The sequence below is a fragment of the Carcharodon carcharias genome, chromosome 9, assembly GCF_017639515.1.
Source record: "Carcharodon carcharias isolate sCarCar2 chromosome 9, sCarCar2.pri, whole genome shotgun sequence".
Taxonomy (NCBI): domain Eukaryota; kingdom Metazoa; phylum Chordata; class Chondrichthyes; order Lamniformes; family Lamnidae; genus Carcharodon; species Carcharodon carcharias.
In genome coordinates, this window is record NC_054475.1 from 72,137,607 (window position 1) to 72,165,149 (window position 27,543).

Consider the following 27,543-nt stretch of genomic DNA (forward strand, 5'->3'; position numbering starts at 1 on the left):
ACACCCTCACAGCCTCCCGTCCCCCTTGACACCCACACACCCTCCGGTCCCTGTTCACACCCACACACCCTCCCATCTATATCTTCTTGTAGCCCAAGACTCTCAACCTCACTGTTAACCACCCAGCCAATCTTTTTGTGTCATCCGCAGACTTACTAATTCCAGCCCCCCTCATAGTCATCTATGACGTTTATATGATTGATGAATAATAGAGGACCCAGCACAGATCCCTGTGATACACCACTGGACACCTGCTTCCAGTCACTAAAGCAGCCTTCTGTCATCATCCTCTGTTTCAATTTCCGCATTCCCATCTAATCTCGATAATCTTTGATTCTCTTGCTTAACAAGAATCTAACTACCTCTGCCTTAAAAATATTCAACGACCCCGCCTCCACCAGCTTCTGTAGCAGAGAGTTCCAAAGTCGCACAGCCCTCTGAGAGAAAAAAATTCTCCTCATCTCTGTCCTCAAAGGGCTTTCCTTAATTTTAAAATAGTGCTCCCTAGTTCTGGACTCACCCTCAAGAGGAAACATCCTTTTCATATCCACCTTGTCACTACTGTTCAGGATCTTGTATACTTCAATCAAATCACCCCTCACTCTTCTAAACTCCAGTGGAAACACACCCAGTCTGTCCAACCTTTCCTCATAAGACTAACCACTCATTCCAGGTATCAATCTAGAAAACCTCCTTTGAATTGCCTCCAATACATTTACATCCTTCCTGAAATAAGGAGACCAAAACTGCACATAGTATTCGAGGTGCGGTCTCACCAATGCCCTGTATAACTCAAACGTAACATCCTTACTTTTACATTCAATCCCTCTCATAATAGAGGATAGCATTCCATTAGCCTTCTTAATGACTTGCTGTACCTGCAACTTGTAATGCTTTGTGACACATATACTAGAACATCTAGATCCCTCTGCACCTCAGAATTCTGCAGCCATTCTCCATTTAATTAATACTCTGCTTTTTTATTCTTCATTCCAAAGTGAACAACTTCACATTTTCCCACATTAAACTCCATTTGTCAGATCTTTGTCCACTTACTTAACCTACTAAATCCATGTGCAACCTCCTCATGTCCTCTTCACAACATACTTTCCCACCTATCTTGGTGTCATCTGCAAATTTAGTCTTCATTCCCCACATCTAAGTCCCCAGTCCAGACCCCTGTGGGACTCTACTCGTCACATCTTGCCAATCAAAAAAAGTCCCATTTATGCATACTCTCTGCTTTCTGCTAGTCAGCCAATCTTCTATCTATGCTAATATGTTATCCACTACACAATGCGCTTTTATTTTCAACTGCTTTCTGGAAATCCAAGTACAGTACATCTACAGGCTGCCCTTTATCCACTGCACATGTTACTCTTTCAATAAACTCCAATAAATTGGTTAAACATGATTTCCCTTTCACAAAACCATGCTGACTCTCTCCTATTGCCTTGAGCAAGTGCCCAGCTATAACCTCCTTAATGATCGATTCTAATACATGACAGATATCAAGCTAAATGTTTTCTGCCTCTCTCCCTTCTTGAATAGAGATCCACGGATGATGGGTCCTCCCCTTAGCATTTTTCTTTATATTGGGAATATATTTATTCTAAATACTCTGAATGTCCCCTTAAATATCTGCCACTGCTTCTCTATTGATCTATCCTCTAGCCTAGTTTCCCAGTTCACTTCAGGTAGCTCAGCTTTCATCCCCACATAGTTACTTTTATTTATGTTTAAAATACTAGTCTTAGACCCACTCTTCTCCCTTTCAAACTGGATGTAAAATTCAATCATGTTATTGCTGCTAACGAGGGGCGACTTCAGTCTGAAGTCATTAATTAATTCTGTCATGTTACACAATACCAATGGCTGAAATGTCCAAGAACTGCACTAAGTGCAGTAGAGGAGGAGTAAAATGGAGTCCTACCCACCGATGAAAATGATGGGTTTTCACATCGTATCTTCCCAAGCCCACCTCATTATATATTCACTTCCACAAAACATGCTGTTTCCACCATTCATCCGCTCGCCATCACCCCGCTGTTGCATTATGCAGGCTACCATCTTTAAAAGTCAGCCACTAGCAAAGTGCTCATCGCCAGCAGCTCACCACCGCTGTCCGGGAGACATGGCCAGCAAAGGAAAAGAGACTGTAGCCAGCCCCGCTTCAACGACGGGTCCCTCGAGCGACTGCTGGATGCCGCGGAGGCCCACCGGGGTGCTCTACCCCCGCTCTGGCCGCAGGATGGGCAGCAATGTCACCAACCCGGCTTGGGAAGCAGTGGCAGCGGTGGCCGGTGCCAACGCCCTGCAGAGGAGGACAGCCACCCAATGCCACAAGAGGATGTATGATCTCCTCCGTTCCGCCAGGGTAAGTCACTCTTGTCATCACTCCCAGCTCACACACCCACAAACCCATCACACATCCACAGGGCCCTCACTCACTGCAAGTGCAAGACACATCACCATTCACTCTCTCACACACACCATCATTGTCCTCATCCCGTCCATGGGACCACTCACCGCCCACACAGGCCAGGCAAACTTATCATCTGGCCTGGCAGGTGTCCCGATATACTTTTCCCATCTCTATCCATGTAGGACAAACTGGGCTCACAACAGGAGGGAAAGATCACAGACAGGTGGAAGGATGCTGGAAATCAAAGTTCACACAGAATTCGAAAACAGAGTCATCCAGCTGGCTGGCGATGACCAGGGCTGGTCCTGTGCTGACGGTGAGGTCGGCGCGGCTTTACCAAGTGAGGATCCAGCAGTGCAACACCCATCAGACAACCAGAGTGATGTGTCCTCTTTCACAGGCCACTGCCATGCATTAATTATCTCTCCTTGCTTTCACAGGCACATCTGCCAAACAGCCGACAGAGTCCATGACTCAGGACCTCCAAACAAGATCCGAGGAAACCTCAGAAGAGGTATCTTAAGGCACCCTCCCTGAAGTCCCATCACAGCGCTCACCCACACCCTCCACCAGTGCAGAGACACACACCACAGTGGGATTGAGCTTTAGAGTAGCCTCAGGATCACAATCTGGTGAGCACATCGCACTGTCTAATCCACAGCAGGTGGAGTCACAGACTTCCCAGGTCCCTGGCACTCAGAGGGCAGCTGGGGCTCAGAACGTTGCTGAGTCCCAGTCAGATGATGAGCCAGTGGACTCGGTCATGTCACAGTTGCTGGAGCTGCAAAGACAAGCTCAGGAACATCAGGAATGGGTGCCCGCTGGTCTCTTCAGATTGCAAGGCATGTTGGAGGAGTCTGTCCGCCTTCAGGCTGAGGTGATAGCGCCAGCATTGCCAATGCACTGAGGTCAACACTGGCAGGATGGCGGCCACCATGGAGACCTTGGTTCAGGACATCGTTCCTGCACTGCTGGGCGAGTTTAACTCCATCGCTGATGCTAAAGTTGGCCTCCAACAGTATGTATGCGAGAGGGGTTTGCTGGGCAGCTTGATCTCACTCCAGCTACCCCTTTCACTCACGCAGTCAGCCAGGGGCCCTTGGGCACCCATAGGGAGGAGGATCAGCAAGTGCACACCCCGGGGCCATCCACCCATGTCACTGGGAGTGACTGGCCCACCTGACTCCCCTCTTCCTGTGACCTCCACAGATCCAGCTTCATAGGTCGAGGAGGGTGGCACTGCCACACCTCGAGAGCAGGCTAGGGCCCTCCAAGTCTTGGCCCTCCAGGTCTCAGCCCTCTAGAGGACGCCCGCCAAAGTCATCACAAACAGGGCGTCACAGGCAGCAGGCTGCCCCCACATCTGCTGTGGATGTCCGGGGAGCACCGAGGCATAGCCGCAGGGTTGTGAAAGTTAAGGAGAATTAGTTGCACAGCCTGGGCACGGGTGTTAATCACTTGTACATACTGTTGACTATTGTCAATAAACTCCCAAGAATGTCTCCCTGCCTGTGGCTCCTTGTTCTGATGAGCAGTGTTCTTGTCACTCAAATGTAAAACCTTTCTGCACAAGATAAAGGCAGGTGTCTCAGTCCAGGGTCTCTTCCCTGTGCTCTGTGATGGTCCAGCCTTACACTCCCTGGAAACATTACTGATGCCTGCACCTCGGCGGTGCTGGACATTGCTGCCAGAATGTAGTGAGCAGGCACCACAGAGTTCCCTCATACTCTCTGTGTGCTCTCAGTACCTTTAAGGTGGGGCTGGCCCCCATCACACCAGTATCTGTGACCAGAAGGGCTCAGGTGCTGAAGGCGGACATAGCATCAGGTGCATCTATAGTTTCATGGCTGCGTCTCTATGAAATGGCCCTGATCATGGAACGTAAGCGAGCTGCCTTCAGCCAGACAGGAGTCAGACGTTCTCAGAGGCCATGTGAAGATCTATGGAGTGTCCTCACTTCATGTTGTCATCATCCTCCTGCGATCGAGTGACTATTGGGGCCTCCACTGCATCTCCATGACAGGAGTATTCTCACAGAGGGTTTTCGCGCTGCCATAAGCCAGACTGGAGGTAAACATTCACAACTGCGATGTGAGGATCTATTGGGTCCCCTCACTGCATGTCGTCATCATCCTCCACAAATCTGGCAGCTATGAAGGCCTCCCGAGTGCGCCTGCCTTGTCTAGCCAGTGCGAGAGCCTTAGCCCTGTCATCGTCACCACTGAGGATCTCCTCACCCTCATCCCCGTCGGCGTCCTCCTCTTCGGAGGAGACCTCCAGCTCCTCCATCTCCCCCTCAGCCAGCTCGTCTCCCCGTTGGAGTGCCAGGTTGTAAAGGATGCAGCAGATGACCACGATGTGTGACAGTTTCTGTGGACTGTATTGCAGGGCTCCACCAGATCGATCCAGGCACCGGAATCGCATCTTCAGCATCCCGATGGTCTGTTCCACCAAGTTGTGAGTTGCAGCATGAGCCTCATTATAGCGTCGCTCTGCTGAAGTCTGAGGCCGCCACATGGGTGTCATCAGCCACATCCTCTGCGGGTGGCCCTTGTCCCCGAGGAACCATCCCCGCAGCTTCTGTGGACCCTGGAAGACATCAGGGATCTGTGACTGACTGAGGGCATAGGAGTTGTGGATACTCCCTGGAAACCATGCACACACCTGCAGGATGCGTTTCTGGTGGTCGCATACCAGCTGGACATTATGTGAGTGGAAACCCTGCGCTTGATGCAGTTCACGGAGTGCAGCGATGGAGACCTGAATGCCACATGAGCGCAGTCAATCGCACCCTACACCTGTGGGAATCCCAATTTCAGGGCGAATCCGATGGCCCTTGCATCCTGGCTGTCCTGGTCCCGGGTGAAATGCACAAAATTGTGTGCCATGGAGAGGATGGCATCCGTGACCTCGTCGTTACAGTTGTGGGTGGCGGATTGTGAAATCCCACAGAGGTCACCTGTGGAGCCCTGATCGGAGCCATTAGCATAGAAATTAAGCATCGTGGTCACTTTCACAGCCACTGGCAGTAATGCCCTCCGTGTCCCCTTGGTGTCAAGTCCTACAGTAAGTGGCAGATGTGAGCCACCAGGTCCCTAGACATGCACAGCTATCTGTGACACTGGTTCTTGGTCATCTGCAGGAATGACAGGTGACTTCTATAGACCCTGGGTGTTACTAGGTGTCAACCAGCCATGCCCCTGCTGCCCCTTCCTCATGAGGTTGCTGCTCCTGCCTTTGCACGGCCAGGTGTCTCAGTCGCTCTCTCCTTCATCTTCTATGGTCTCTGTAGACCATCAAGCAGACAGCTAGGTCACCAAGATCCATGATCCTGACGTGGTCTTCCTGCAGCATGAAAGAAAGAGAGAGAGACGTGGTTATCATGGTTGTACTTAGCACCTCTCCTGGCCCTGTGTGACTGCCCTTTAATGCTTCCCGGTGAGTGCTGGTCACCCCCCGGATGGCCAGAGATGAGTGCGCTGATATGGGCGACACTGGTTCAAACCAGGATGCTGAGATTGCAAGGGACTGTGAGCACCTCTAGCATTGACTGCTACATGGCTAGTGTTGGTGAGAAGATTGTACAATGTGTGCAGTCCAACTGGTACCTCCGCGATGCTTGCATGGCCGGGCAGGCTAGGAGCCTGACCCAATCATGTCACTGTGGCTGTGCCTGATCTGTCTTAGTTGCAGAGGCTTGGTCAGTTTATACAGGTGTCCCTCATGCTTCCCTCACCTACCCTGCCCCCCACCTCGATTAACTGTGCGCTGGATGCAGTGCCAGGGCAGCACTTGACCCCCACCAACACCCCACTCTCTCTCAGCAGTTGCCTCCGGGGCCAGGCCTCAGTTGCCCCCCCAACCCCGCCCCCCCGTGCCTTGAGGCCTGTAAACAATGGGTGAGCTGTGGAGAACGTTGCTGCTCACTCACCTCAGTTCCCCCAAAGTGAAGGCCGCCAAGTGCACGTCGCCTGCGTGTTGTTGTGAAACACATTGGCGTGCTTTCCTGCTGACATGGACGGGCGCGATACGGCGGGGTTCCAAAAGCCTGCTGGGATGGCCTTTTAATTATATGCTAATCTATTACAATTAGCCCCGCCGCACGATGGTGGGAAATGCAGCCCACTGTTGGCGAGCTGAGCGGAAGGTCGTGACCTGTTTTCACACCATCGTGAACTGGGTCCCACCATATTTTCTGCCTTTGCCACCTATCACACCCATCACCAGCAGCTCGGAGAATTCCACCCCAAGTGTAATCTAACCTGATTGTTTGCTGAACATGCTGCCACAAGAAACGTTTTGGAAAGCATTCCAAGAACTCCTCATCCAGGCTACCACTGCCAATCTGATTTTTCCAGTTTATGTCTAGATTAAAAACCACCATCTCCTACACCCACCCCCCCCAGCCAGGCCATCTGTCACTTGTTCTACGTTGTTCTTTCACAGAGCGCTGATCCCTGTTCTGCTATTAACACATTTTGATTTCTTACCTTTATGCCACTATCAGCACTTTCTTTAGCCCTTGTCACTAAAATTATCACTCTCTTTGTCTTGTGTCGATGACATCTTGGTCAGTCTATCCTTAGCCCCCACCTATCACTGACCTTCTATCCAGCTTCATCTGCTCCACCACCCATAAACAGTACAAATTTCATCATATTTCTACTCCTCTTTAGCTCTGAAGAAGAGTCATACGGACTTAAAACATTAACTCTGTTTCTCTCTCCACAGATGCTGTCATACCTGCTGAGTTTTTCCAGCATTTTCTGTTTTTATTTCAGATTTCCAGCATCCGCGGTACCTTGTTTTATCTTAAAAGTAAGGGGGTCTCTCTTAAGTCTTAAGGCAGGGATGAGGAAGATTGTCTTCTCTCAGAGGGTTGTTAGTCTTTAGAATTCTCTCCCCCAGAGAGCAGTGGAGGCTGGGTCATTGAATATATTCAAGCAGAGTTAGACAGATTCTTTACTGACAAGTGAGTCGAGGATTATGGAGTTAAGGCCTCAATTAGATTAACCATGATGTTATTCTCTGAAGGATCAGGATCAATGGGCTGGGTGGAATATTATTGCTCTTATTTCTTATGATCTTATCATGTTCTATCTCTCACTCACATCCTATCTTTGACTGATCTGTTCGTTTTATCTTTTGCCAGGAAGTTGCAGAGAGGATGGGGTTGGATACCAGGAAGATTACGTCACTGTGGAAGGATAAAGCTGCTGTGGAGCTGACTACCGCTGTTCTTCACAGTTTCCAGGTAGAGCAGAGTGCAGGGTGGGTACGAGAGTGACCTCCCGTCACGTGTCACCCCCAAACTGAGTAGATGATAGCAGAGTTTGAAGGCTTCCTCTTTCTGATCAATGGCTCAGGTGGGGAAATGGACCTTTCACACCTCTGAGGCCAGTAAATGGGCCACTTTTCCCAGGGAGGCAAGATGTTGGGAACTGTTAGATTTTCAGAAGGGATATTGTGGATTTCAACTAAGTGCTCCATTTGATTGGGCCTGAGCTGTCAGGCAGTCAACAAATCAAAATGAAGCACAGTGTCCAAGTGGCTCCCCTGGATCTCCTGCCACTGCCCCCACCCCAATCTCCAGTGGTTCCCCTGCCCAGGTCCTGTGTTGACCCCACTCCCAACCCCCACCTCCAGTGACACCACCACCTCCCGGGTCCGGTGTGCTTTCCCCCTCACCCCACCTCCTGGGTCTCCTGTATTCCCCACTCCCCACCTCCACTGACCCCTTCCTGGGTCTCGTGTGTTGGCCCCCTCCACCTCCACTGACTCCTCTTCCCAGGTTTCCTGTGTTGCCCCCCCCCACCCCCACCCTCCAGTGACTCCCCAACTCCATGTTGGTGGGTGGGTGACCAGTGTACTGGCCCCATTCGAACATGGCCTCTCTCCTGAGATAGAATTTGCCGCATTGACCTTACACCCTCCATGCTATTTGAAACTCTTGTATTTACAGCTTGTTAAAGTGACGATTGTCGATCATCACACGATCACTGAGTCCTTCATGAAGCATCTGGAGAATGAGTACCGTATCCGTAATGGATGTCCCACAGACTGGGTTTGGATTGTTCCTCCAATATCTGGGAGTCTAACTCCTGCATTCCATCAGGAATTCCTCAACTACAACCTCTCGCCAGCTTTCTCCTATCAGGTAATGGTTACCAACAGCACAGCACTTGCCCACTCTTTCACTCCCACCTCAATCCATGCCATTTACCCACCTCTTTCCCATATGCCTCAAATCCAATGACCCACTTTCTCTCATTACCAAACAAGTCCACCTCCTCTCCATAAACTAATGCCACAATTTCCCCATCCCCTTCACTACCATCTGCAAATGAGTTCATGGGATGTGGGCATCACTGGCTAGGCCAGCATTTATTGCCCATCCCTAATTGCCCTTGAGAAGGCTGTGGTGAGCTGCCTTCTTGAACCGCTGTAGTCTATGTGGTGTAGGTACACCCACAGTGCTGTTAGGGAGGGAGTTCCAGGATTTTGATCCAGCGACAGTGAAGTAACGGCAATATATTTCCATGTCGGGATGGTAAATGATTTGGACGGGAATTGGCAGGTGATAACATTCCCAGGTATCTGTTGCCATTGTCTTCTAGATAGCAGTCTTCATGTGGTAGGGAAGTGCTGTTGAAGGACATCATATCCCTCACCTTCCTCAACCTACCGTCTCCTGCTACTGTCCCTCAATTCCAACCATGTATATTCTTCCCACAACCCTCAGACCCATTAACCAGAAAACTGCCCATCTCAATGATTCCCAATGCCCACCTTCTCGACATGTTACTCTAGGCCTCCGGCCTCCATCTTCCCTTGACCCAAACACCCCACTAACCACCTCCTCCCAATGTCCTCCACTCACTCCAGCCAATTTCCCCTGATCCACACGAACTCAGACAGACACCTTCTTCTTTATTGCTGAACACAATCATCACACCATTCCCGCATCTTCCCAAAACCCAACCTGAAAACATATACTCAAATACTCAAATCCATCAACAATTTTTGAGCTAAGGAACCCGATCACAATTGTGAATTCCAGCCCTCAATTCCAGCTTCACTTGCCCCCCACTGTACCCCAAAGGATTGATATTGTCCAAAAAAATGAATAAATGCTATGGATTGAAAGAATGATTATTTTTAAATAAAATGTAAAATCCAACATGTTCTCATGTTGAAAAATCTGCGAGACTTTTCAAAGGAGCAGGAAATTGCACACATGTGTTCAAGGCATCTCGGGGAAGGTGAAAATATTCAGCCTCAGGGAAGTTGGAAATGTTCAGCCTCACACGGGGAAGGTGGAATTGTTCAGGGTCTCTCGGGGAAGGTGGAAATGTTCAGCATCTCGAGGAAGATGGAAATATTCAGCCTCTTTCGGGGAAGATGGAAAACTTCAGCGTCTCTTGGGGAAGGTGGAAATGTTCAGTGTCTCGGGAAAGGTGGGAATGTTCAGACTCTTTCGGGAAAGGTGGGAATGTTCAGCCTCTTTCGGGGAAGGTGGAAATGTTCAGCGTCTCGGGGAAGGTGGAAATGTTCAGCGTCCCTTGGAAAAGGTGGAAATGTTCAGTGGCTAAGGGAAGATAGAAATGTTCAGCATCTCTCAGGGAAGGTGGAAATGTTCAGCCCCTCTCGGGGAAGGTAGAAATGTTCAGCATCTAACAGGGAAGGTGGAAATATTCAACGTCTCGGTGAAGGTGGAAATGTTCAGCATCTCGGGGAAGGTGGGAATTTGCAGCCTCTTTCAGGGAAGGTGGGAATGTTCAGCCTCTTTCAGAGAAGGTGGAAATGTTCAGTGTCTCAGTGAAGATGGGAATGTTCAGCCTCTTTCGGGGAAGGTGGAACTGTTCAGCGTCTTGGGGAAGGTGGGAATGTTCAGCCTCTCTCGGGGAAGGTGGAAATGTTCAGCATCTCGAGCAAGGTGGAAAAGTTCAGCCTCTTTCGGGGGAAGTGGAAAACTTCAGCGTCTCTTGGGGAAGGTGGAAATGTTCAGTGTCCCTCAGGGAAGGTGGAAATGTTCAGTGTCTCGGGCAAGGTGGAAGTCTTTAGTGTCTCGGGGAAGGTGGAAATGTTCAGCCTCTCTCGGGGAATTTGGAAATATTTAGTGTCTCGGTGAAGGTGGAAATGTTCAGCATCTCGGTGAAGGTGGAAATGTTCAGCATCTCGGGGAAAGTGGAAATGTTCAGCCTTTCTTGGGGAAGGTGGAAATGTTCAGTGTCTCTCGTGGAGGGTGGAAATGTTCAGTGTCTCTCGGGGAAGGTGGAAATCTTCAGCCTCTCTCGGGGAATGTGGAAATCTTCAGCATCTCGAGGAAGTTGGAAATGTTCAGCGTCTCTCGGGGAATGTGGAAATTTTTAGCCTTTCTCGGGGACGGTGGAAATATTCAGCCGCTCTCGGGGAAGTTGGAAATGTTCAGCCTCTCTCAGGGAAGGTGGAAATGTTCAGTGTCTCTCGGTGAAGTTGGAAATGTTCAGCCTCTCTCGGGGAAGGTGGAAATGTACAGCCTCTCAGGGAAGGGGGAAATGTTCAGTGTCTCTCGGTGAAGTTGGAAATATTCAGCGTCTCTTGGAGAATGTGGAAATGTTCAGCGTCTCTCAGAGAAGTTGGAAATATTCAGCCTCTCTCGGGGAAGGTGGAAGTGTTCAGCCTCTCTCAGGGAAGGTGGAAAAGTTCAGCCTCTCATGGGAAGGTGAAAATGTTTAGTGTCTCGAGGAAGGTGGAAATATTCAGCAGCTCTCGGTGAAGTTGGAAGTGTTCAGCATCTCGCACAAGGTGGAAATGTTCAGAGTCTCTTGGGGAAGGTGGAAATGTTCAGCAGCTCTCGGGGAAGGTGGAAATTTTCAGCGTCTCTCGGAGAAGGTGGAAATGTTCAGCCTCTCTCGGAGAAGGTGGAAATGTTCATCCTCTCTCGGGGAAGGTTGAAATGTTCAGCGTCTCTCGGAGAAGTTGGAAAAGTACAGCCTCTCTCAGGGAAGGTTGAAATGTTCAGTGTCTCTCGGGGAAGGTGGAATTGTTCAGCCTCTCTCAGGGAACGTGGAAATCTTCTGCATCTCTCGGAGAAGGTGGAAAAGTTCGGCCTCGCTCACGGAAGGTGGAAATGTTCAGCCCCTCTCGTTGAAGGTAGAAATGTTCAGCTTTAACGGGGTAGGTGGAAATTTTCAGCGTCTCTTGGGAAAGGTGGAAATGTTCAGCGTCTCGAGGAAGGTGGAAATGTTCAGCCTCTTTTGGGGAAGGTGGAAAACTTCAGCGTCTCTCAGGGAATGTGGAAATGTTCAGTGCCTCTTGTGGAGGGTGGAAATGTTCAGTGTTTCTTGGGGAAGGTGGAAATCTTCAGCCTCTCTCGGGGAAGGTGGAAATCTTTAGCATCTCGGGGAAGTTGGAAATGTTCAGCGTCTCTCGGGGAATGTGGAAATTTTTAGCCTTTCTCGGGGACGGGGAAATATTCAGTCGCTCTTGGGGAAGATGAAAATGTTCAGCGTCTCCTGGGGAAGGTGGAAATGTTCAGCATCTCGGGCAATGTGGAAATGTTCAGCATCTCGGGGAAGGTGGAAATGTTCAGCGTCTCGGGGAAGGTGGGAATGTTCAGCGTCTCGGGGAAGGTGGAAATGTTCAGCCTCTCTCAGGGAAGGTGGAAATGTTCAGCCTCTCTCGGGGAAGGTGGGAATGTTCAGCGTCTTGGGGAAGGTGGAAATGTTCAGCGTCTCGGGGAAGGTGGAAATGTTCAGCCTCTCTCAGGGAAGGTGGAAATGTTCAGCCTCTCTCGGGGAAGGTGGAAATGTTCAGTGTCTCAGGGAAGGTGGAAATGTTCAGCCTCTCTCGGGGAAGGTAGAAATGTTCAGCGTCTCGGGGAAGGTGGAAATGTTCAGTGACCCTTGGAGTAGGTGGAAATGTTCAGCATCTCGGTGAAGGTGGAAATGTTCAGTGTCTCGGGCAATGTGGAAATGTTCAGCGTCTCGGGGAAGGTGGAAATGTTCAGCGTCTCGGGGAAGGTGGAAATGTTCAGCGTCTCGGTGAAGGTGGAAAAGATCAGCGTCTCGGGGAAGGTGGAAATGTTCAGCGTCTTGGGGAAGGTGGGGTTGCTCAGCCTCTTTCGGGGAAGGTGGGAATGTTCAGCCATTTTCGGGGAAGGTAGAAATGTTCAGCGTTTCGAGGAAGGTGGAAAAGTTCAGCCTCTTTCGGGGAAGTTGGAAAACTTCAGCATCTCTTGGGGAAGGTGGAAATGTTCAGCATCTCTTGGGGAAGGTGGAAATGTTCAGTGTCCCTTGGGGAAGGTGGAAATGTTCAGCGTCTCGGAGAAGGTGAAAATGTTCAGCGTCCCTTGGGGAAGGTGGAAATGTTCAGCGTCTCTTGGGGAAGGTGGAAATGTTCAGCATCTCTTGGGGAAGGTTGAAATGTTCAGCGTCTCTTGGGGAAGGTGGAAATGTTCAGTGTCCCTTGGTGAAGGTGGAAATGTTCAGCCCCTCTCGGGGAAGGTAGAAATGTTCAGCATCTAACGGAGAAGGTGGAAATGTTCAGCATCTCGGTGAAGGTGGAAATGGTCAGCCTCTCTCGTAGAAGGTGGAATTGTTCAGCCTCTCTCGGGGAAGGTGGAAATGTTCAGCGTCTTGGGGAAGGTGGGGTTGCTTAGCCTCTTTCGGGGAAGGTGGGAATGTTCAGCCTCTTTCGGGGAAGGTGGAAATGTTCAGCGTCTCGAGGAAGGTGGAAAAGTTCAGCCTCTTTCGGGGAAGTTGGAAAACGTCAGCGTCCCTTGGGGAAGGTGGAAATGTTCAGCGTCTCTTGGGGAAGGTGGAAATGTTCAGTGTCCCTTGGGGAAGGTGGAAATGTTCAGCGTCTCTTGGGGAAGGTGGAAATGTTCAGCGTCTCCTGGGGAAGGTGGAAATGTTCAGTGTCCCTTGGTGAAGGTGGAAATGTTCAGCATCTCGGAGAAGGTGAAAATGTTCATCCTCTCTCGGGGAAGGTGGGAATGTTCAGACTCCCTCGGTGAAGGTGGAAATGTTCGGTGTCTCGGGGAAGGTGGAAATGTTTAGCTCTAATGGGGAAGGTGGAAATTTTCAGCGTCTCGGTGAAGGTGTAAATGATCAACCTGTCTCGGAGAAGGTGGAATTGTTCATCCTCTCTCGGGGAAGGTGGAAGTGTTCCGCGTCTCTCGGAGAAGGTGGAAAAGTTCAGCCTCTCTTAGGGAAGGTGGAAATGTTAAGCCTCTCTCAGCAAGGTGGAATTGTTCATCCTCTTTCGGGCAATGTGGAAATGTTCAGCGTCTCGGGTAAGGTGGAAATGTTCAGCGTCTCAGGGAAGGTGGAAAAGTTCAGCGTCCTGGGGAAGGTGGAAATGTTCAGCCATCTCGGGGAAGGTGGAAATGTTCAGCCATCTCGGGGAAGGTGGAAATGTTCAGCCTCTCATGGGAAGGTGAAAACGTTTAGTGTCTCGAGGAAGGTGGAAATATTCAGCAGCTCTCGGTGAAGTTGGAAGTGCTCAGCATCTCGCACAAGGTGGAAATGTTCAGAGTCTCTTGGGGAAGGTGGAAATGTTCAGCAGCTCTCGGGGAAGGTGGAAATTTTCAGCGTCTCTCGGAGAAGGTGGAAATGTTCAGCCTCTCTCGGAGAAGGTGGAAATGTTCATCCTCTCTCGGGGAAGGTTGAAATGTTCAGCGTCTCTCGGAGAAGTTGGAAAAGTACAGCCTCTCTCAGGGAAGGTTGAAATGTTCAGTGTCTCTCGGGGAAGGTGGAATTGTTCAGCCTCTCTCAGGGAACGTGGAAATCTTCTGCATCTCTCGGAGAAGGTGGAAAAGTTCAGCCTCGCTCACGGAAGGTGGAAATGTTCAGCCCCTCTCGTTGAAGGTAGAAATGTTCAGCTTTAACGGGGTAGGTGGAAATTTTCAGCGTCTCTTGGGAAAGGTGGAAATGTTCAGCGTCTCGAGGAAGGTGGAAATGTTCAGCCTCTTTTGGGGAAGGTGGAAAACTTCAGCGTCTCTCAGGGAATGTGGAAATGTTCAGTGCCTCTTGTGGAGGGTGGAAATGTTCAGTGTTTCTTGGGGAAGGTGGAAATCTTCAGCCTCTCTCGGGGAAGGTGGAAATCTTTAGCATCTCGGGGAAGTTGGAAATGTTCAGCGTCTCTTGGGGAATGTGGAAATTTTTAGCCTTTCTCGGGGACGGGGAAATATTCAGTCGCTCTCGGGGAAGATGAAAATGTTCAGCGTCTCCTGGGGAAGGTGGAAATGTTCAGCGTCTCGGGCAATGTGGAAATGTTCAGCATCTCGGGGAAGGTGGAAATGTTCAGCGTCTCGGGGAAGGTGGAAATGTTCAGCGTCCTGGGGAAGGTGGAAATGTTCAGCCTCTCTCGGGGAAGGTGGGAATGTTCAGCGTCTTGGGGAAGGTGGAAATGTTCAGCGTCTCGGGGAAGGTGGAACTGTTCAGCCTCTCTCAGGGAAGGTGGAAATGTTCAGCCTCTCTCGGGGAAGGTGGAAATGTTCAGTGTCTCGGGCAATGTGGAAATGTTCAGCGTCTCGGGGAAGGTGGAAATGTTCAGCGTCTCGGGGAAGGTGGAAATGTTCAGCGTCTCGGTGAAGGTGGAAAAGATCAGCGTCTCGGGGAAGGTGGAAATGTTCAGCGTCTTGGGGAAGGTGGGGTTGCTCAGCCTCTTTCGGGGAAGGTGGGATGTTCAGCCATTTTCGGGGAAGGTAGAAATGTTCAGCGTCTCGAGGAAGGTGGAAAAGTTCAGCCTCTTTCGGGGAAGTTGGAAAACTTCAGCATCTCTTGGAGAAGGTGAAAATGTTCAGCGTCCCTTGGGGAAGGTGGAAATGTTCAGCGTCTCTTGGGGAAGGTGGAAATGTTCAGCATCTCTTGGGGAAGGTGGAAATGTTCAGCGTCTCTTGGGGTAGGTGGAAATGTTCAGTGTCCCTTGGTGAAGGTGGAAATGTTCAGCGTCTCGGAGAAGGTGGAATTGTTCAGCGTCTCTTGGGGAAGGTGGAAATGTTCAGCATCTCTCCGGGAAGGTGGAAATGTTCAGCATCTCTCCGGGAAGGTGGGAATGTTCAGCGTCTCGGGGAAGGTGGAAATGTTCAGCCCCTCTCGGGGAAGGTAGAAATGTTCAGCATCTAACGGAGAAGGTGGAAATGTTCAGCATCTCGGTGAAGGTGGAAATGGTCAGCCTCTCTCGTAGAAGGTGGAATTGTTCAGCCTCTCTCGGGGAAGGTGGAAATGTTCAGCGTCTTGGGGAAGGTGGGGTTGCTTAGCCTCTTTCGGGGAAGGTGGGAATGTTCAGCCTCTTTCGGGGAAGTTGGAAATCTTCAGCGTCCCTTGGGGAAGGTGGAAATGTTCAGCGTCTCTTGGGGAAGGTGGAAATGTTCAGCGTCCCTTGGGGAAGGTGGAAATGTTCAGCGTCTCTTGGGGAAGGTGGAAATGTTCAGCGTCTCTTGGGGAAGGTGGAAATGTTCAGTGTCCCTTGGTGAAGGTGGAAATGTTCAGCATCTCGGAGAAGGTGAAAATGTTCATCCTCTCTCGGGGAAGGTGGAAATGTTCAGACTCCCTCGGTGAAGGTGGAAATGTTCGGTGTCTCGGGGAAGGTGGAAATGTTTAGCTCTAATGGGGAAGGTGGAAATTTTCAGCGTCTCGGTGAAGGTGTAAATGATCAACCTGTCTCGGAGAAGGTGGAATTGTTCATCCTCTCTCGGGGAAGGTGGAAGTGTTCCGCGTCTCTCGGAGAAGGTGGAAAAGTTCAGCCTCTCTTAGGGAAGGTGGAAATGTTAAGCCTCTCTCAGCAAGGTGGAATTGTTCATCCTCTTTCGGGCAATGTGGAAATGTTCAGCGTCTCGGGTAAGGTGGAAATGTTCAGCGTCTCAGGGAAGGTGGAAATGTTCAGCGTCCTGGGGAAGGTGGAAATGTTCAGCCATCTCGGGGAAGGTGGAAATGTTCAGCCATCTCGGGGAAGGTGGAAATGTTCAGTGTCTCAGGGAAGGTGGAAATGTTCAGCCCCTCTCATGGAAGGTAGAAATGTTCAGCGTCTCGGGGAAGGTGGGAATGTTCAGTGTCCCTTGGAGAAGGTGGAAATGTTCAGTGTCTCGGGGAAGGTGTAAATGTTCAGCGTCTCGGGGAAGGTGTAAATGTTCAGCATCTCGGGGAAGATGGAATTGTTCAGCCTCTCAGGGAAGCTGGAAATGTTCAGCCACTCTCGGGGAAGGTGCAAATGTTCATGTCTCTCGGGGACGGTGGAAACGTTCAGCTTAAACGCGGACGGTGGAAATTTTCAACGTCTCAGTGAATGTGTAAATGATCAGCCTGTCTCGGAGAAAGTAGAATTGTTCAGCCTCTCTCGGGCAAGGTGGAAATGTTCTGCGTCTCTCGGAGAACGTGGAAAAGTTCAGCCTCTCTTAGGGAAGGTGGAAATGTTCAGCCTTTTTCGGGGAAGTTGGAAATGTTCAGCGTCTCGGGGAACGTGGGAATGTTCAGCCTCTCTCGGGGAAGGTGGAAATATCTATCGTCTCGGCAAGGGTGGAAATGTTCAGCCGCTCTCAGAGAAGGTGGAATTGTTCAGCCTCTCTTGGGGAAGGTGGAAATGTTCAGCGTCTTGGGGAAGGTGGGAATGCTCATCCTCTTTCGGGGCAGGTGGGAATGTTCAGCCTCTTTCGGGGAAGGTGGAAATGTTCAGCGTCTCGGGGAAGGTGGGAATGTTCTGCCTATCTCGCGGAAGGTGGAAATGTTCAGCGTCCTGGGGAAGGTGGAAATGTTCAGCCATCTCGGGGAAGGTGGAAATGTTCAGTGTTCGGGGAAGGTGGAAATGTTCAGCGTCTCGGAGAAGGTGGAAATGTTCAGTGTCTCGGGGAAGGTGGAAATGTTCAGCCTCTCTCGGGGAAGGTGGAAATGTTCAGCCTCTCTCGGGAAGGTGGGAATGTTCAGCGTCTTGGGGAAGGTGGAAATGTTCAGCGTCTCCTGGGGAAGGTGGAAATGTTCAGCATCTCGGGCAATGTGGAAATGTTCAGCATCTCGGGGAAGGTGGAAATGTTCAGCGTCTCGGGGAAGGTGGAAATGTTCAGCGTCCTGGGGAAGGTGGAAATGTTCAGCCTCTCTCGGGGAAGGTGGGAATGTTCAGCGTCTCGGGGAAGGTGGAAATGTTCAGCCTCTCTCAGGGAAGGTGGAAATGTTCAGCCTCTCTCGGGGAAGGTGGGAATGTTCAGCGTCTTGGGGAAGGTGGAAATGTTCAGCGTCTCGGGGAAGGTGGAAATGTTCAGCCTCTCTCAGGGAAGGTGGAAATGTTCAGCCTCTCTCGGGGAAGGTGGAAATGTTCAGTGTCTCAGGGAAGGTGGAAATGTTCAGCCTCTCTCGGGGAAGGTAGAAATGTTCAGCGTCTCGGGGAAGGTGGAAATGTTCAGTGACCCTTGGAGTAGGTGGAAATGTTCAGCATCTCGGTGAAGGTGGAAATGTTCAGTGTCTCGGGCAGTGTGGAAATGTTCAGCGTCTCGGGGAAGGTGGAAATGTTCAGCGTCTCGGGGAAGGTGGAAATGTTCAGCGTCTCGGTGAAGGTGGAAAAGATCAGCGTCTCGGGGAAGGTGGAAATGTTCAGCGTCTTGGGGAAGGTGGGGTTGCTCAGCCTCTTTCGGGGAAGGTGGGAATGTTCAGCCATTTTCGGGGAAGGTAGAAATGTTCAGCGTTTCGAGGAAGGTGGAAAAGTTCAGCCTCTTTCGGGGAAGTTGGAAAACTTCAGCATCTCTTGGGGAAGGTGGAAATGTTCAGCATCTCTTGGGGAAGGTGGAAATGTTCAGTGTCCCTTGGGGAAGGTGGAAATGTTCAGCGTCTCGGAGAAGGTGAAAATGTTCAGCGTCCCTTGGGGAAGGTGGAAATGTTCAGCGTCTCTTGGGGAAGGTGGAAATGTTCAGCATCTCTTGGGGAAGGTTGAAATGTTCAGCGTCTCTTGGGGAAGGTGGAAATGTTCAGTGTCCCTTGGTGAAGGTGGAAATGTTCAGCCCCTCTCGGGGAAGGTAGAAATGTTCAGCATCTAACGGAGAAGGTGGAAATGTTCAGCATCTCGGTGAAGGTGGAAATGGTCAGCCTCTCTCGTAGAAGGTGGAATTGTTCAGCCTCTCTCGGGGAAGGTGGAAATGTTCAGCGTCTTGGGGAAGGTGGGGTTGCTTAGCCTCTTTCGGGGAAGGTGGGAATGTTCAGCCTCTTTCGGGGAAGGTGGAAATGTTCAGCGTCTCGAGGAAGGTGGAAAAGTTCAGCCTCTTTCGGGGAAGTTGGAAAACGTCAGCGTCCCTTGGGGAAGGTGGAAATGTTCAGCGTCTCTTGGGGAAGGTGGAAATGTTCAGTGTCCCTTGGGGAAGGTGGAAATGTTCAGCGTCTCTTGGGGAAGGTGGAAATGTTCAGCGTCTCCTGGGGAAGGTGGAAATGTTCAGTGTCCCTTGGTGAAGGTGGAAATGTTCAGCATCTCGGAGAAGGTGAAAATGTTCATCCTCTCTCGGGGAAGGTGGGAATGTTCAGACTCCCTCGGTGAAGGTGGAAATGTTCGGTGTCTCGGGGAAGGTGGAAATGTTTAGCTCTAATGGGGAAGGTGGAAATTTTCAGCGTCTCGGTGAAGGCGTAAATGATCAACCTGTCTCGGAGAAGGTGGAATTGTTCATCCTCTCTCGGGGAAGGTGGAAGTGTTCCGCGTCTCTCGGAGAAGGTGGAAAAGTTCAGCCTCTCTTAGGGAAGGTGGAAATGTTAAGCCTCTCTCAGCAAGGTGGAATTGTTCATCCTCTTTCGGGCAATGTGGAAATGTTCAGCGTCTCGGGTAAGGTGGAAATGTTCAGCGTCTCAGGGAAGGTGGAAAAGTTCAGCGTCCTGGGGAAGGTGGAAATGTTCAGCCATCTCGGGGAAGGTGGAAATGTTCAGCCATCTCGGGGAAGGTGGAAATGTTCAGCCTCTCATGGGAAGGTGAAAACGTTTAGTGTCTCGAGGAAGGTGGAAATATTCAGCAGCTCTCGGTGAAGTTGGAAGTGCTCAGCATCTCGCACAAGGTGGAAATGTTCAGAGTCTCTTGGGGAAGGTGGAAATGTTCAGCAGCTCTCGGGGAAGGTGGAAATTTTCAGCGTCTCTCGGAGAAGGTGGAAATGTTCAGCCTCTCTCGGAGAAGGTGGAAATGTTCATCCTCTCTCGGGGAAGGTTGAAATGTTCAGCGTCTCTCGGAGAAGTTGGAAAAGTACAGCCTCTCTCAGGGAAGGTTGAAATGTTCAGTGTCTCTCGGGGAAGGTGGAATTGTTCAGCCTCTCTCAGGGAACGTGGAAATCTTCTGCATCTCTCGGAGAAGGTGGAAAAGTTCAGCCTCGCTCACGGAAGGTGGAAATGTTCAGCCCCTCTCGTTGAAGGTAGAAATGTTCAGCTTTAACGGGGTAGGTGGAAATTTTCAGCGTCTCTTGGGAAAGGTGGAAATGTTCAGCGTCTCGAGGAAGGTGGAAATGTTCAGCCTCTTTTGGGGAAGGTGGAAAACTTCAGCGTCTCTCAGGGAATGTGGAAATGTTCAGTGCCTCTTGTGGAGGGTGGAAATGTTCAGTGTTTCTTGGGGAAGGTGGAAATCTTCAGCCTCTCTCGGGGAAGGTGGAAATCTTTAGCATCTCGGGGAAGTTGGAAATGTTCAGCGTCTCTTGGGGAATGTGGAAATTTTTAGCCTTTCTCGGGGACGGGGAAATATTCAGTCGCTCTCGGGGAAGATGAAAATGTTCAGCGTCTCCTGGGGAAGGTGGAAATGTTCAGCGTCTCGGGCAATGTGGAAATGTTCAGCATCTCGGGGAAGGTGGAAATGTTCAGCGTCTCGGGGAAGGTGGAAATGTTCAGCGTCCTGGGGAAGGTGGAAATGTTCAGCCTCTCTCGGGGAAGGTGGGAATGTTCAGCGTCTTGGGGAAGGTGGAAATGTTCAGCGTCTCGGGGAAGGTGGAACTGTTCAGCCTCTCTCAGGGAAGGTGGAAATGTTCAGCCTCTCTCGGGGAAGGTGGAAATGTTCAGTGTCTCGGGCAATGTGGAAATGTTCAGCGTCTCGGGGAAGGTGGAAATGTTCAGCGTCTCGGGGAAGGTGGAAATGTTCAGCGTCTCGGTGAAGGTGGAAAAGATCAGCGTCTCGGGGAAGGTGGAAATGTTCAGCGTCTTGGGGAAGGTGGGGTTGCTCAGCCTCTTTCGGGGAAGGTGGGATGTTCAGCCATTTTCGGGGAAGGTAGAAATGTTCAGCGTCTCGAGGAAGGTGGAAAAGTTCAGCCTCTTTCGGGGAAGTTGGAAAACTTCAGCATCTCTTGGAGAAGGTGAAAATGTTCAGCGTCCCTTGGGGAAGGTGGAAATGTTCAGCGTCTCTTGGGGAAGGTGGAAATGTTCAGCATCTCTTGGGGAAGGTGGAAATGTTCAGCGTCTCTTGGGGTAGGTGGAAATGTTCAGTGTCCCTTGGTGAAGGTGGAAATGTTCAGCGTCTCGGAGAAGGTGGAATTGTTCAGCGTCTCTTGGGGAAGGTGGAAATGTTCAGCATCTCTCCGGGAAGGTGGAAATGTTCAGCATCTCTCCGGGAAGGTGGGAATGTTCAGCGTCTCGGGGAAGGTGGAAATGTTCAGCCCCTCTCGGGGAAGGTAGAAATGTTCAGCATCTAACGGAGAAGGTGGAAATGTTCAGCATCTCGGTGAAGGTGGAAATGGTCAGCCTCTCTCGTAGAAGGTGGAATTGTTCAGCCTCTCTCGGGGAAGGTGGAAATGTTCAGCGTCTTGGGGAAGGTGGGGTTGCTTAGCCTCTTTCGGGGAAGGTGGGAATGTTCAGCCTCTTTCGGGGAAGTTGGAAATCTTCAGCGTCCCTTGGGGAAGGTGGAAATGTTCAGCGTCTCTTGGGGAAGGTGGAAATGTTCAGCGTCCCTTGGGGAAGGTGGAAATGTTCAGCGTCTCTTGGGGAAGGTGGAAATGTTCAGCGTCTCTTGGGGAAGGTGGAAATGTTCAGTGTCCCTTGGTGAAGGTGGAAATGTTCAGCATCTCGGAGAAGGTGAAAATGTTCATCCTCTCTCGGGGAAGGTGGAAATGTTCAGACTCCCTCGGTGAAGGTGGAAATGTTCGGTGTCTCGGGGAAGGTGGAAATGTTTAGCTCTAATGGGGAAGGTGGAAATTTTCAGCGTCTCGGTGAAGGTGTAAATGATCAACCTGTCTCGGAGAAGGTGGAATTGTTCATCCTCTCTCGGGGAAGGTGGAAGTGTTCCGCGTCTCTCGGAGAAGGTGGAAAAGTTCAGCCTCTCTTAGGGAAGGTGGAAATGTTAAGCCTCTCTCAGCAAGGTGGAATTGTTCATCCTCTTTCGGGCAATGTGGAAATGTTCAGCGTCTCGGGTAAGGTGGAAATGTTCAGCGTCTCAGGGAAGGTGGAAATGTTCAGCGTCCTGGGGAAGGTGGAAATGTTCAGCCATCTCGGGGAAGGTGGAAATGTTCAGCCATCTCGGGGAAGGTGGAAATGTTCAGTGTCTCAGGGAAGGTGGAAATGTTCAGCCCCTCTCATGGAAGGTAGAAATGTTCAGCGTCTCGGGGAAGGTGGGAATGTTCAGTGTCCCTTGGAGAAGGTGGAAATGTTCAGTGTCTCGGGGAAGGTGTAAATGTTCAGCGTCTCGGGGAAGGTGTAAATGTTCAGCATCTCGGGGAAGATGGAATTGTTCAGCCTCTCAGGGAAGCTGGAAATGTTCAGCCACTCTCGGGGAAGGTGCAAATGTTCATGTCTCTCGGGGACGGTGGAAACGTTCAGCTTAAACGCGGACGGTGGAAATTTTCAACGTCTCAGTGAATGTGTAAATGATCAGCCTGTCTCGGAGAAAGTAGAATTGTTCAGCCTCTCTCGGGCAAGGTGGAAATGTTCTGCGTCTCTCGGAGAACGTGGAAAAGTTCAGCCTCTCTTAGGGAAGGTGGAAATGTTCAGCCTTTTTCGGGGAAGTTGGAAATGTTCAGCGTCTCGGGGAACGTGGGAATGTTCAGCCTCTCTCGGGGAAGGTGGAAATATCTATCGTCTCGGCGAGGGTGGAAATGTTCAGCCGCTCTCGGGGAAGGTGGAATTGTTCAGCCTCTCTTGGGGAAGGTGGAAATGTTCAGCGTCTTGGGGAAGGTGGGAATGCTCATCCTCTTTCGGGGCAGGTGGGAATGTTCAGCCTCTTTCGGGGAAGGTGGAAATGTTCAGCGTCTCGGGGAAGGTGGGAATGTTCTGCCTATCTCGCGGAAGGTGGAAATGTTCAGCGTCCTGGGGAAGGTGGAAATGTTCAGCCATCTCGGGGAAGGTGGAAATGTTCAGTGTTCGGGGAAGGTGGAAATGTTCAGCGTCTCGGAGAAGGTGGAAATGTTCAGTGTCTCGGGGAAGGTGGAAATGTTCAGCCTCTCTCGGGGAAGGTGGAAATGTTCAGCCTCTCTCGGGGAAGGTGGAAATGTTCAGCCTCTCTTAGGGAAGGTGGAAATGTTAAGCCTTTTTCGGGGAAGTTGGAAATGTTCAGCATCTCGGGGAACGTGGGAATGTTCAGCCTCTCTTGGGGAAGGTGGAAATATCTATCGTCTCGGCGAGGGTGGAAATGTTCAGCCGCTCTCGGGGAATGTGGAAATGTTCAGCGTCCCTTAGAGAAGGTGTAAATGTTCAGTATCTCAGGGAAGGTGGAAATGTTCAGCCTCTCTTGGGGAAGGTGGAAATGTTCAGCGTCTTGGGGAAGGTGGGAATGCTCAGCCTCTTTCGGGGCAGGTGGGAATGTTCAGCCTCTTTCGGGGAAGGTGGAAATGTTCAGCGTCTCGGGGAAGGTGGGAATGTTCTTCCTATCTCGTGGAAGTTCGAAATGTTCAGCGTCTCGAGGAAGGTGGAAAAGTTCAGCCTCTTTCGGGGAAGGTGAAAAACTTCAGCATCTCTTAGGGAAGGTGGAAATGTTCAGCATCTCTTGGGGAATGTGGAAATGTTCAGCGTCCCTTAAAGAAGGTGTAAATGTTCCATATCTCAGGGAAGGTGGAAATGTTCAGCATCTCTCAGGGAAGGTGGGAATGTTCAGCGTCTCGGGGAAGGTGGAAATGTTCAGCCCCTCTCGGGGAAGGTAGAAATGTTCAGCATCTAATGGAGAAGGTGGAAATGTTCAGCATCTCGGTGAAGGTGGAAATGTTCAGCCTCTCTCGGAGAAGGTGGAATTGTTCAGCCTCTCTCGGGGAAGGTGGAAATGTTGAGTGTCTTGGGGAAGGTGGGATTGCTCAGCCTCTTTCGGGGAAGGTGGGAATGTTCAGCGTCCCGGGGAAGATGGGAATGTTCTGCCTATCTCGGGGAAGGTGGAAATGTTCAGCGTCTCGAGGAAGGTGGAAAAGTTCAGCCTCTTTCGGGGCAGTTGGAAAACTTCAGCATCTCTTGGGGAAGGTGGAAATATTCAGCGTCTCTTGGGGAAGGTGGAAATGTTCAGTGTCTCGGAGAAGGTGGAAATGTTCATCCTCTCTCGGGGAAGGTGGAAAGGTTCGGCCTCCCTCGGTGAAAGTGGAAATCTTCAGTGTCTCGGGGAAGGTGGAAATGTTTAGCTCTAATGGGGAAGGTGGAAATTTTCAGCATCTCGGTGAAGGTGTAAATGATCAACCTGTCTCGGAGAAAGTGGAATTGTTCAGCCTCTCTCAGGGAAGGTGGAAATGTTCCGCGTCTCTCGGAGAAGGTGGAAAAGTTCAGCCTCTCTTAGGGAAGGTGGAAATGTTAAGCCTCTCTCAGCAAGATGGAATTGTTCAGCCTCTTTCGGGCAATGTGGAAATGTTCAGCGTCTCAGGGAAGGTGGAAATGTACAGCGTCCTGGGGAAGGTGGAAATGTTCAGCCATCTCGGGGAAGGTGGAAATGTTCAGCCATCTCGGGGAAGGTGGAAATGTTCAGCCTCTCTCAGGGAAGGTGGAAATGTTCAGCCTCTCTCAGGGAAGGTGGAAATGTTCAGCCTCTCTCGGGGAAGGTGGAAATGTTCAGCCCTTTTTAGGGAAGGTAGAAATGTTCAGTGTCTCGGGGAAGGTGGAAATGTACAGTGTCCCTTGGAGAAGGTGGAAATGTTCAGTATCTCAGGGAAGATGGAAATGTTCAGTGTCCCTTGGAGAAGGTGGAAATGTTCAGTGTCTCGGGGAAGATGTAAATGTTCAGCATCTCGGGGAAGATGGAATTGTTCAGCCTCTCTCAGGGAAGGTGGAAATGTTCAGCCTCTCTCGGGGAAGGTGGAAATGTTCAGCCTCTCTCGGGAAGGTGGAAATGTTCAGCCTCTCTTAGGGAAGGTGGAAATGTTAAGCCTTTTTCGGGGAAGTTGGAAATGTTCAGCATCTCGGGGAACGTGGGAATGTTCAGCCTCTCTTGGGGAAGGTGGAAATATCTATCGTCTCGGCGAGGGTGGAAATGTTCAGCCGCTCTCGGGGAATGTGGAAATGTTCAGCGTCCCTTAGAGAAGGTGTAAATGTTCAGTATCTCAGGGAAGGTGGAAATGTTCAGCCTCTCTTGGGGAAGGTGGAAATGTTCAGCGTCTTGGGGAAGGTGGGAATGCTCAGCCTCTTTCGGGGCAGGTGGGAATGTTCAGCCTCTTTCGGGGAAGGTGGAAATGTTCAGCGTCTCGGGGAAGGTGGGAATGTTCTTCCTATCTCGTGGAAGTTCGAAATGTTCAGCGTCTCGAGGAAGGTGGAAAAGTTCAGCCTCTTTCGGGGAAGGTGAAAAACTTCAGCATCTCTTAGGGAAGGTGGAAATGTTCAGCATCTCTTGGGGAATGTGGAAATGTTCAGCGTCCCTTAAAGAAGGTGTAAATGTTCCATATCTCAGGGAAGGTGGAAATGTTCAGCATCTCTCAGGGAAGGTGGGAATGTTCAGCGTCTCGGGGAAGGTGGAAATGTTCAGCCCCTCTCGGGGAAGGTAGAAATGTTCAGCATCTAATGGAGAAGGTGGAAATGTTCAGCATCTCGGTGAAGGTGGAAATGTTCAGCCTCTCTCGGAGAAGGTGGAATTGATCAGCCTCTCTCGGGGAAGGTGGAAATGTTGAGTGTCTTGGGGAAGGTGGGATTGCTCAGCCTCTTTCGGGGAAGGTGGGAATGTTCAGCGTCTCGGGGACGGTGGGAATGTTCTGCCTATCTCGGGGAAGGTGGAAATGTTCAGCGTCTCGAGGAAGGTGGAAAAGTTCAGCCTCTTTCGGGGCAGTTGGAAAACTTCAGCATCTCTTGGGGAAGGTGGAAATGTTCAGCGTCTCTTGGGGAAGGTGGAAATGTTCAGTGTCTCGGAGAAGGTGGAAATGTTCATCCTCTCTCGGGGAAGGTGGAAAGGTTCGGCCTCCCTCGGTGAAAGTGGAAATCTTCAGTGTCTCGGGGAAGGTGGAAATGTTTAGCTCTAATGGGGAAGGTGGAAATTTTCAGCATCTCGGTGAAGGTGTAAATGATCAACCTGTCTCGGAGAAAGTGGAATTGTTCAGCCTCTCTCAGGGAAGGTGGAAATGTTCCGCGTCTCTCGGAGAAGGTGGAAAAGTTCAGCCTCTCTTAGGGAAGGTGGAAATGTTAAGCCTCTCTCAGCAAGATGGAATTGTTCAGCCTCTTTCGGGCAATGTGGAAATGTTCAGCGTCTCAGGGAAGGTGGAAATGTACAGCGTCCTGGGGAAGGTGGAAATGTTCAGCCATCTCGGGGAAGGTGGAAATGTTCAGCCATCTCGGGGAAGGTGGAAATGTTCAGCCTCTCTCAGGGAAGGTGGAAATGTTCAGCCTCTCTCAGGGAAGGTGGAAATGTTCAGCCTCTCTCGGGGAAGGTGGAAATGTTCAGCCCTTTTTAGGGAAGGTAGAAATGTTCAGTGTCTCGGGGAAGGTGGAAATGTTCAGCCTCTCTCAGGGAAGGTGGAAATGTTCAGCCTCTCTCAGGGAAGGTGGGAATGTTCAGCCTCTTTCGGGGAAGGTGGAAATGTTCAGCGTCTCGGGGAATGTGGAAATGTTCAGTGTCTCAGGGAAGGTGGAAATGTTCAGCCCCTCTCGGGGAAGGTAGAAATGTTCAGCTTCTCGGGGAAGGTGGAAATGTTCAGTGTCCCTTGGAGAAGGTGGAAATGTTTAGCATCTCGGTGAAGGTGGAAATGTTCAGTGTCTCAGGGAAGGTGGAAATGATCAGCGTCTCGGGGAAGGTGGAAATGTTCAGCGCCTCGGTGAAAGTGGAAATGATCAGCGTCTCGGGGAAGGTGGAAATGTTCAGTGTCCCTCGGGGAAGGTGGAAATGTTTAGCGTCTCGGGGAAGGTGTAAATGTTTAGTGTCTCGGGGAAGGTAGAAATGTTCAGTGTCTCTCAGGGAAGGTGGAAATGTTCAGCCCCTCTCATGGAAGGTAGAAATGTTCAGCGTCTCGGGGAACGTGGAAATGTTCAGTGTCCCTTGGAGAAGGTGGAAATGTTCAGTATCTCAGGGAAGGTGGAAATGTTCAGCATCCCTTGGAGAAGGTGGAAATGTTCAGTATCTCAGGGAAGGTGGAAATGTTCTGCGTCCCTTGGAGAAGGTGAAAATTTTCAGCATCTCGGTGAAGGTGGAAATGTTCAGTGTCTCGGGGAAGGTGGAAATGTTCAGCGTCTCGGTGAAAGTGGAAATGATAAGCGTCTCGGGGAAGGTGGAAATGTTCAGCGCCTCGGTGAAGGTGGAAATGATCAGCGTCTCGGGGAAGGTGGAAATGTTCAGTTTCCCTCGGGGAAGGTGGAAATGTTTAGCGTCTTGGGGAAGTTGGAAATGTTCAGTGTCTCTCGGGGAAGGTGGAAATGTTTAGCGTCTCGGGGAAGGTGGAAATTTTCAGTGTCTTGGGGAAGGTGGAAATGTTCAGCCTCTCTCGGGGTAGGTGGAAATCTTCAGTGTCTTGGGGTAGGTGGAAATGTACAGCGTCTCGGGGAAGGTGGAAATGTTCAGTGTTTCTCGTGGAGGGGGGAAATGTTTAGTGTCTCTCGGGGAAGGTGGAAATCTTCAGCCTCTCTCGGGAAATGTGGAAATCTTCAGCATCTCGAGGAAGTTGGAAATGTTCAGCGTCTCTCGGGGAATGTGGAAATTTTTAGCCTTTCTCGGGGACGGTGGAAATATTCAGCAGCTCTCGGGGAAGTTGGAAATGTTCAGCCTCTCTCAGGGAAGGTGGAAATGTTCAGCCTCTCTTGGGGAAGGTGGAAATGTTCAGCCTCTCA

At 50.6% G+C, this 27,543-nt stretch overlaps 1 protein-coding gene across 2 annotated transcripts in view; it reads left to right on the forward strand.

The window, feature by feature from the left end:
* The window catches only part of LOC121282070 (nitric oxide synthase, brain-like), a 399,809-nt gene that overhangs the window by 319,140 nt on the left and 53,126 nt on the right, over positions 1 to 27,543 (forward strand). For both annotated transcript variants that reach the window (XM_041195486.1, XM_041195485.1), the window contains exons 9-10: positions 7,578 to 7,679; positions 8,388 to 8,582. In XM_041195486.1, the coding sequence (XP_041051420.1) occupies positions 7,578 to 7,679; positions 8,388 to 8,582 (297 nt within the window). The remainder of the gene's footprint in view (positions 1 to 7,577; positions 7,680 to 8,387; positions 8,583 to 27,543) is intronic.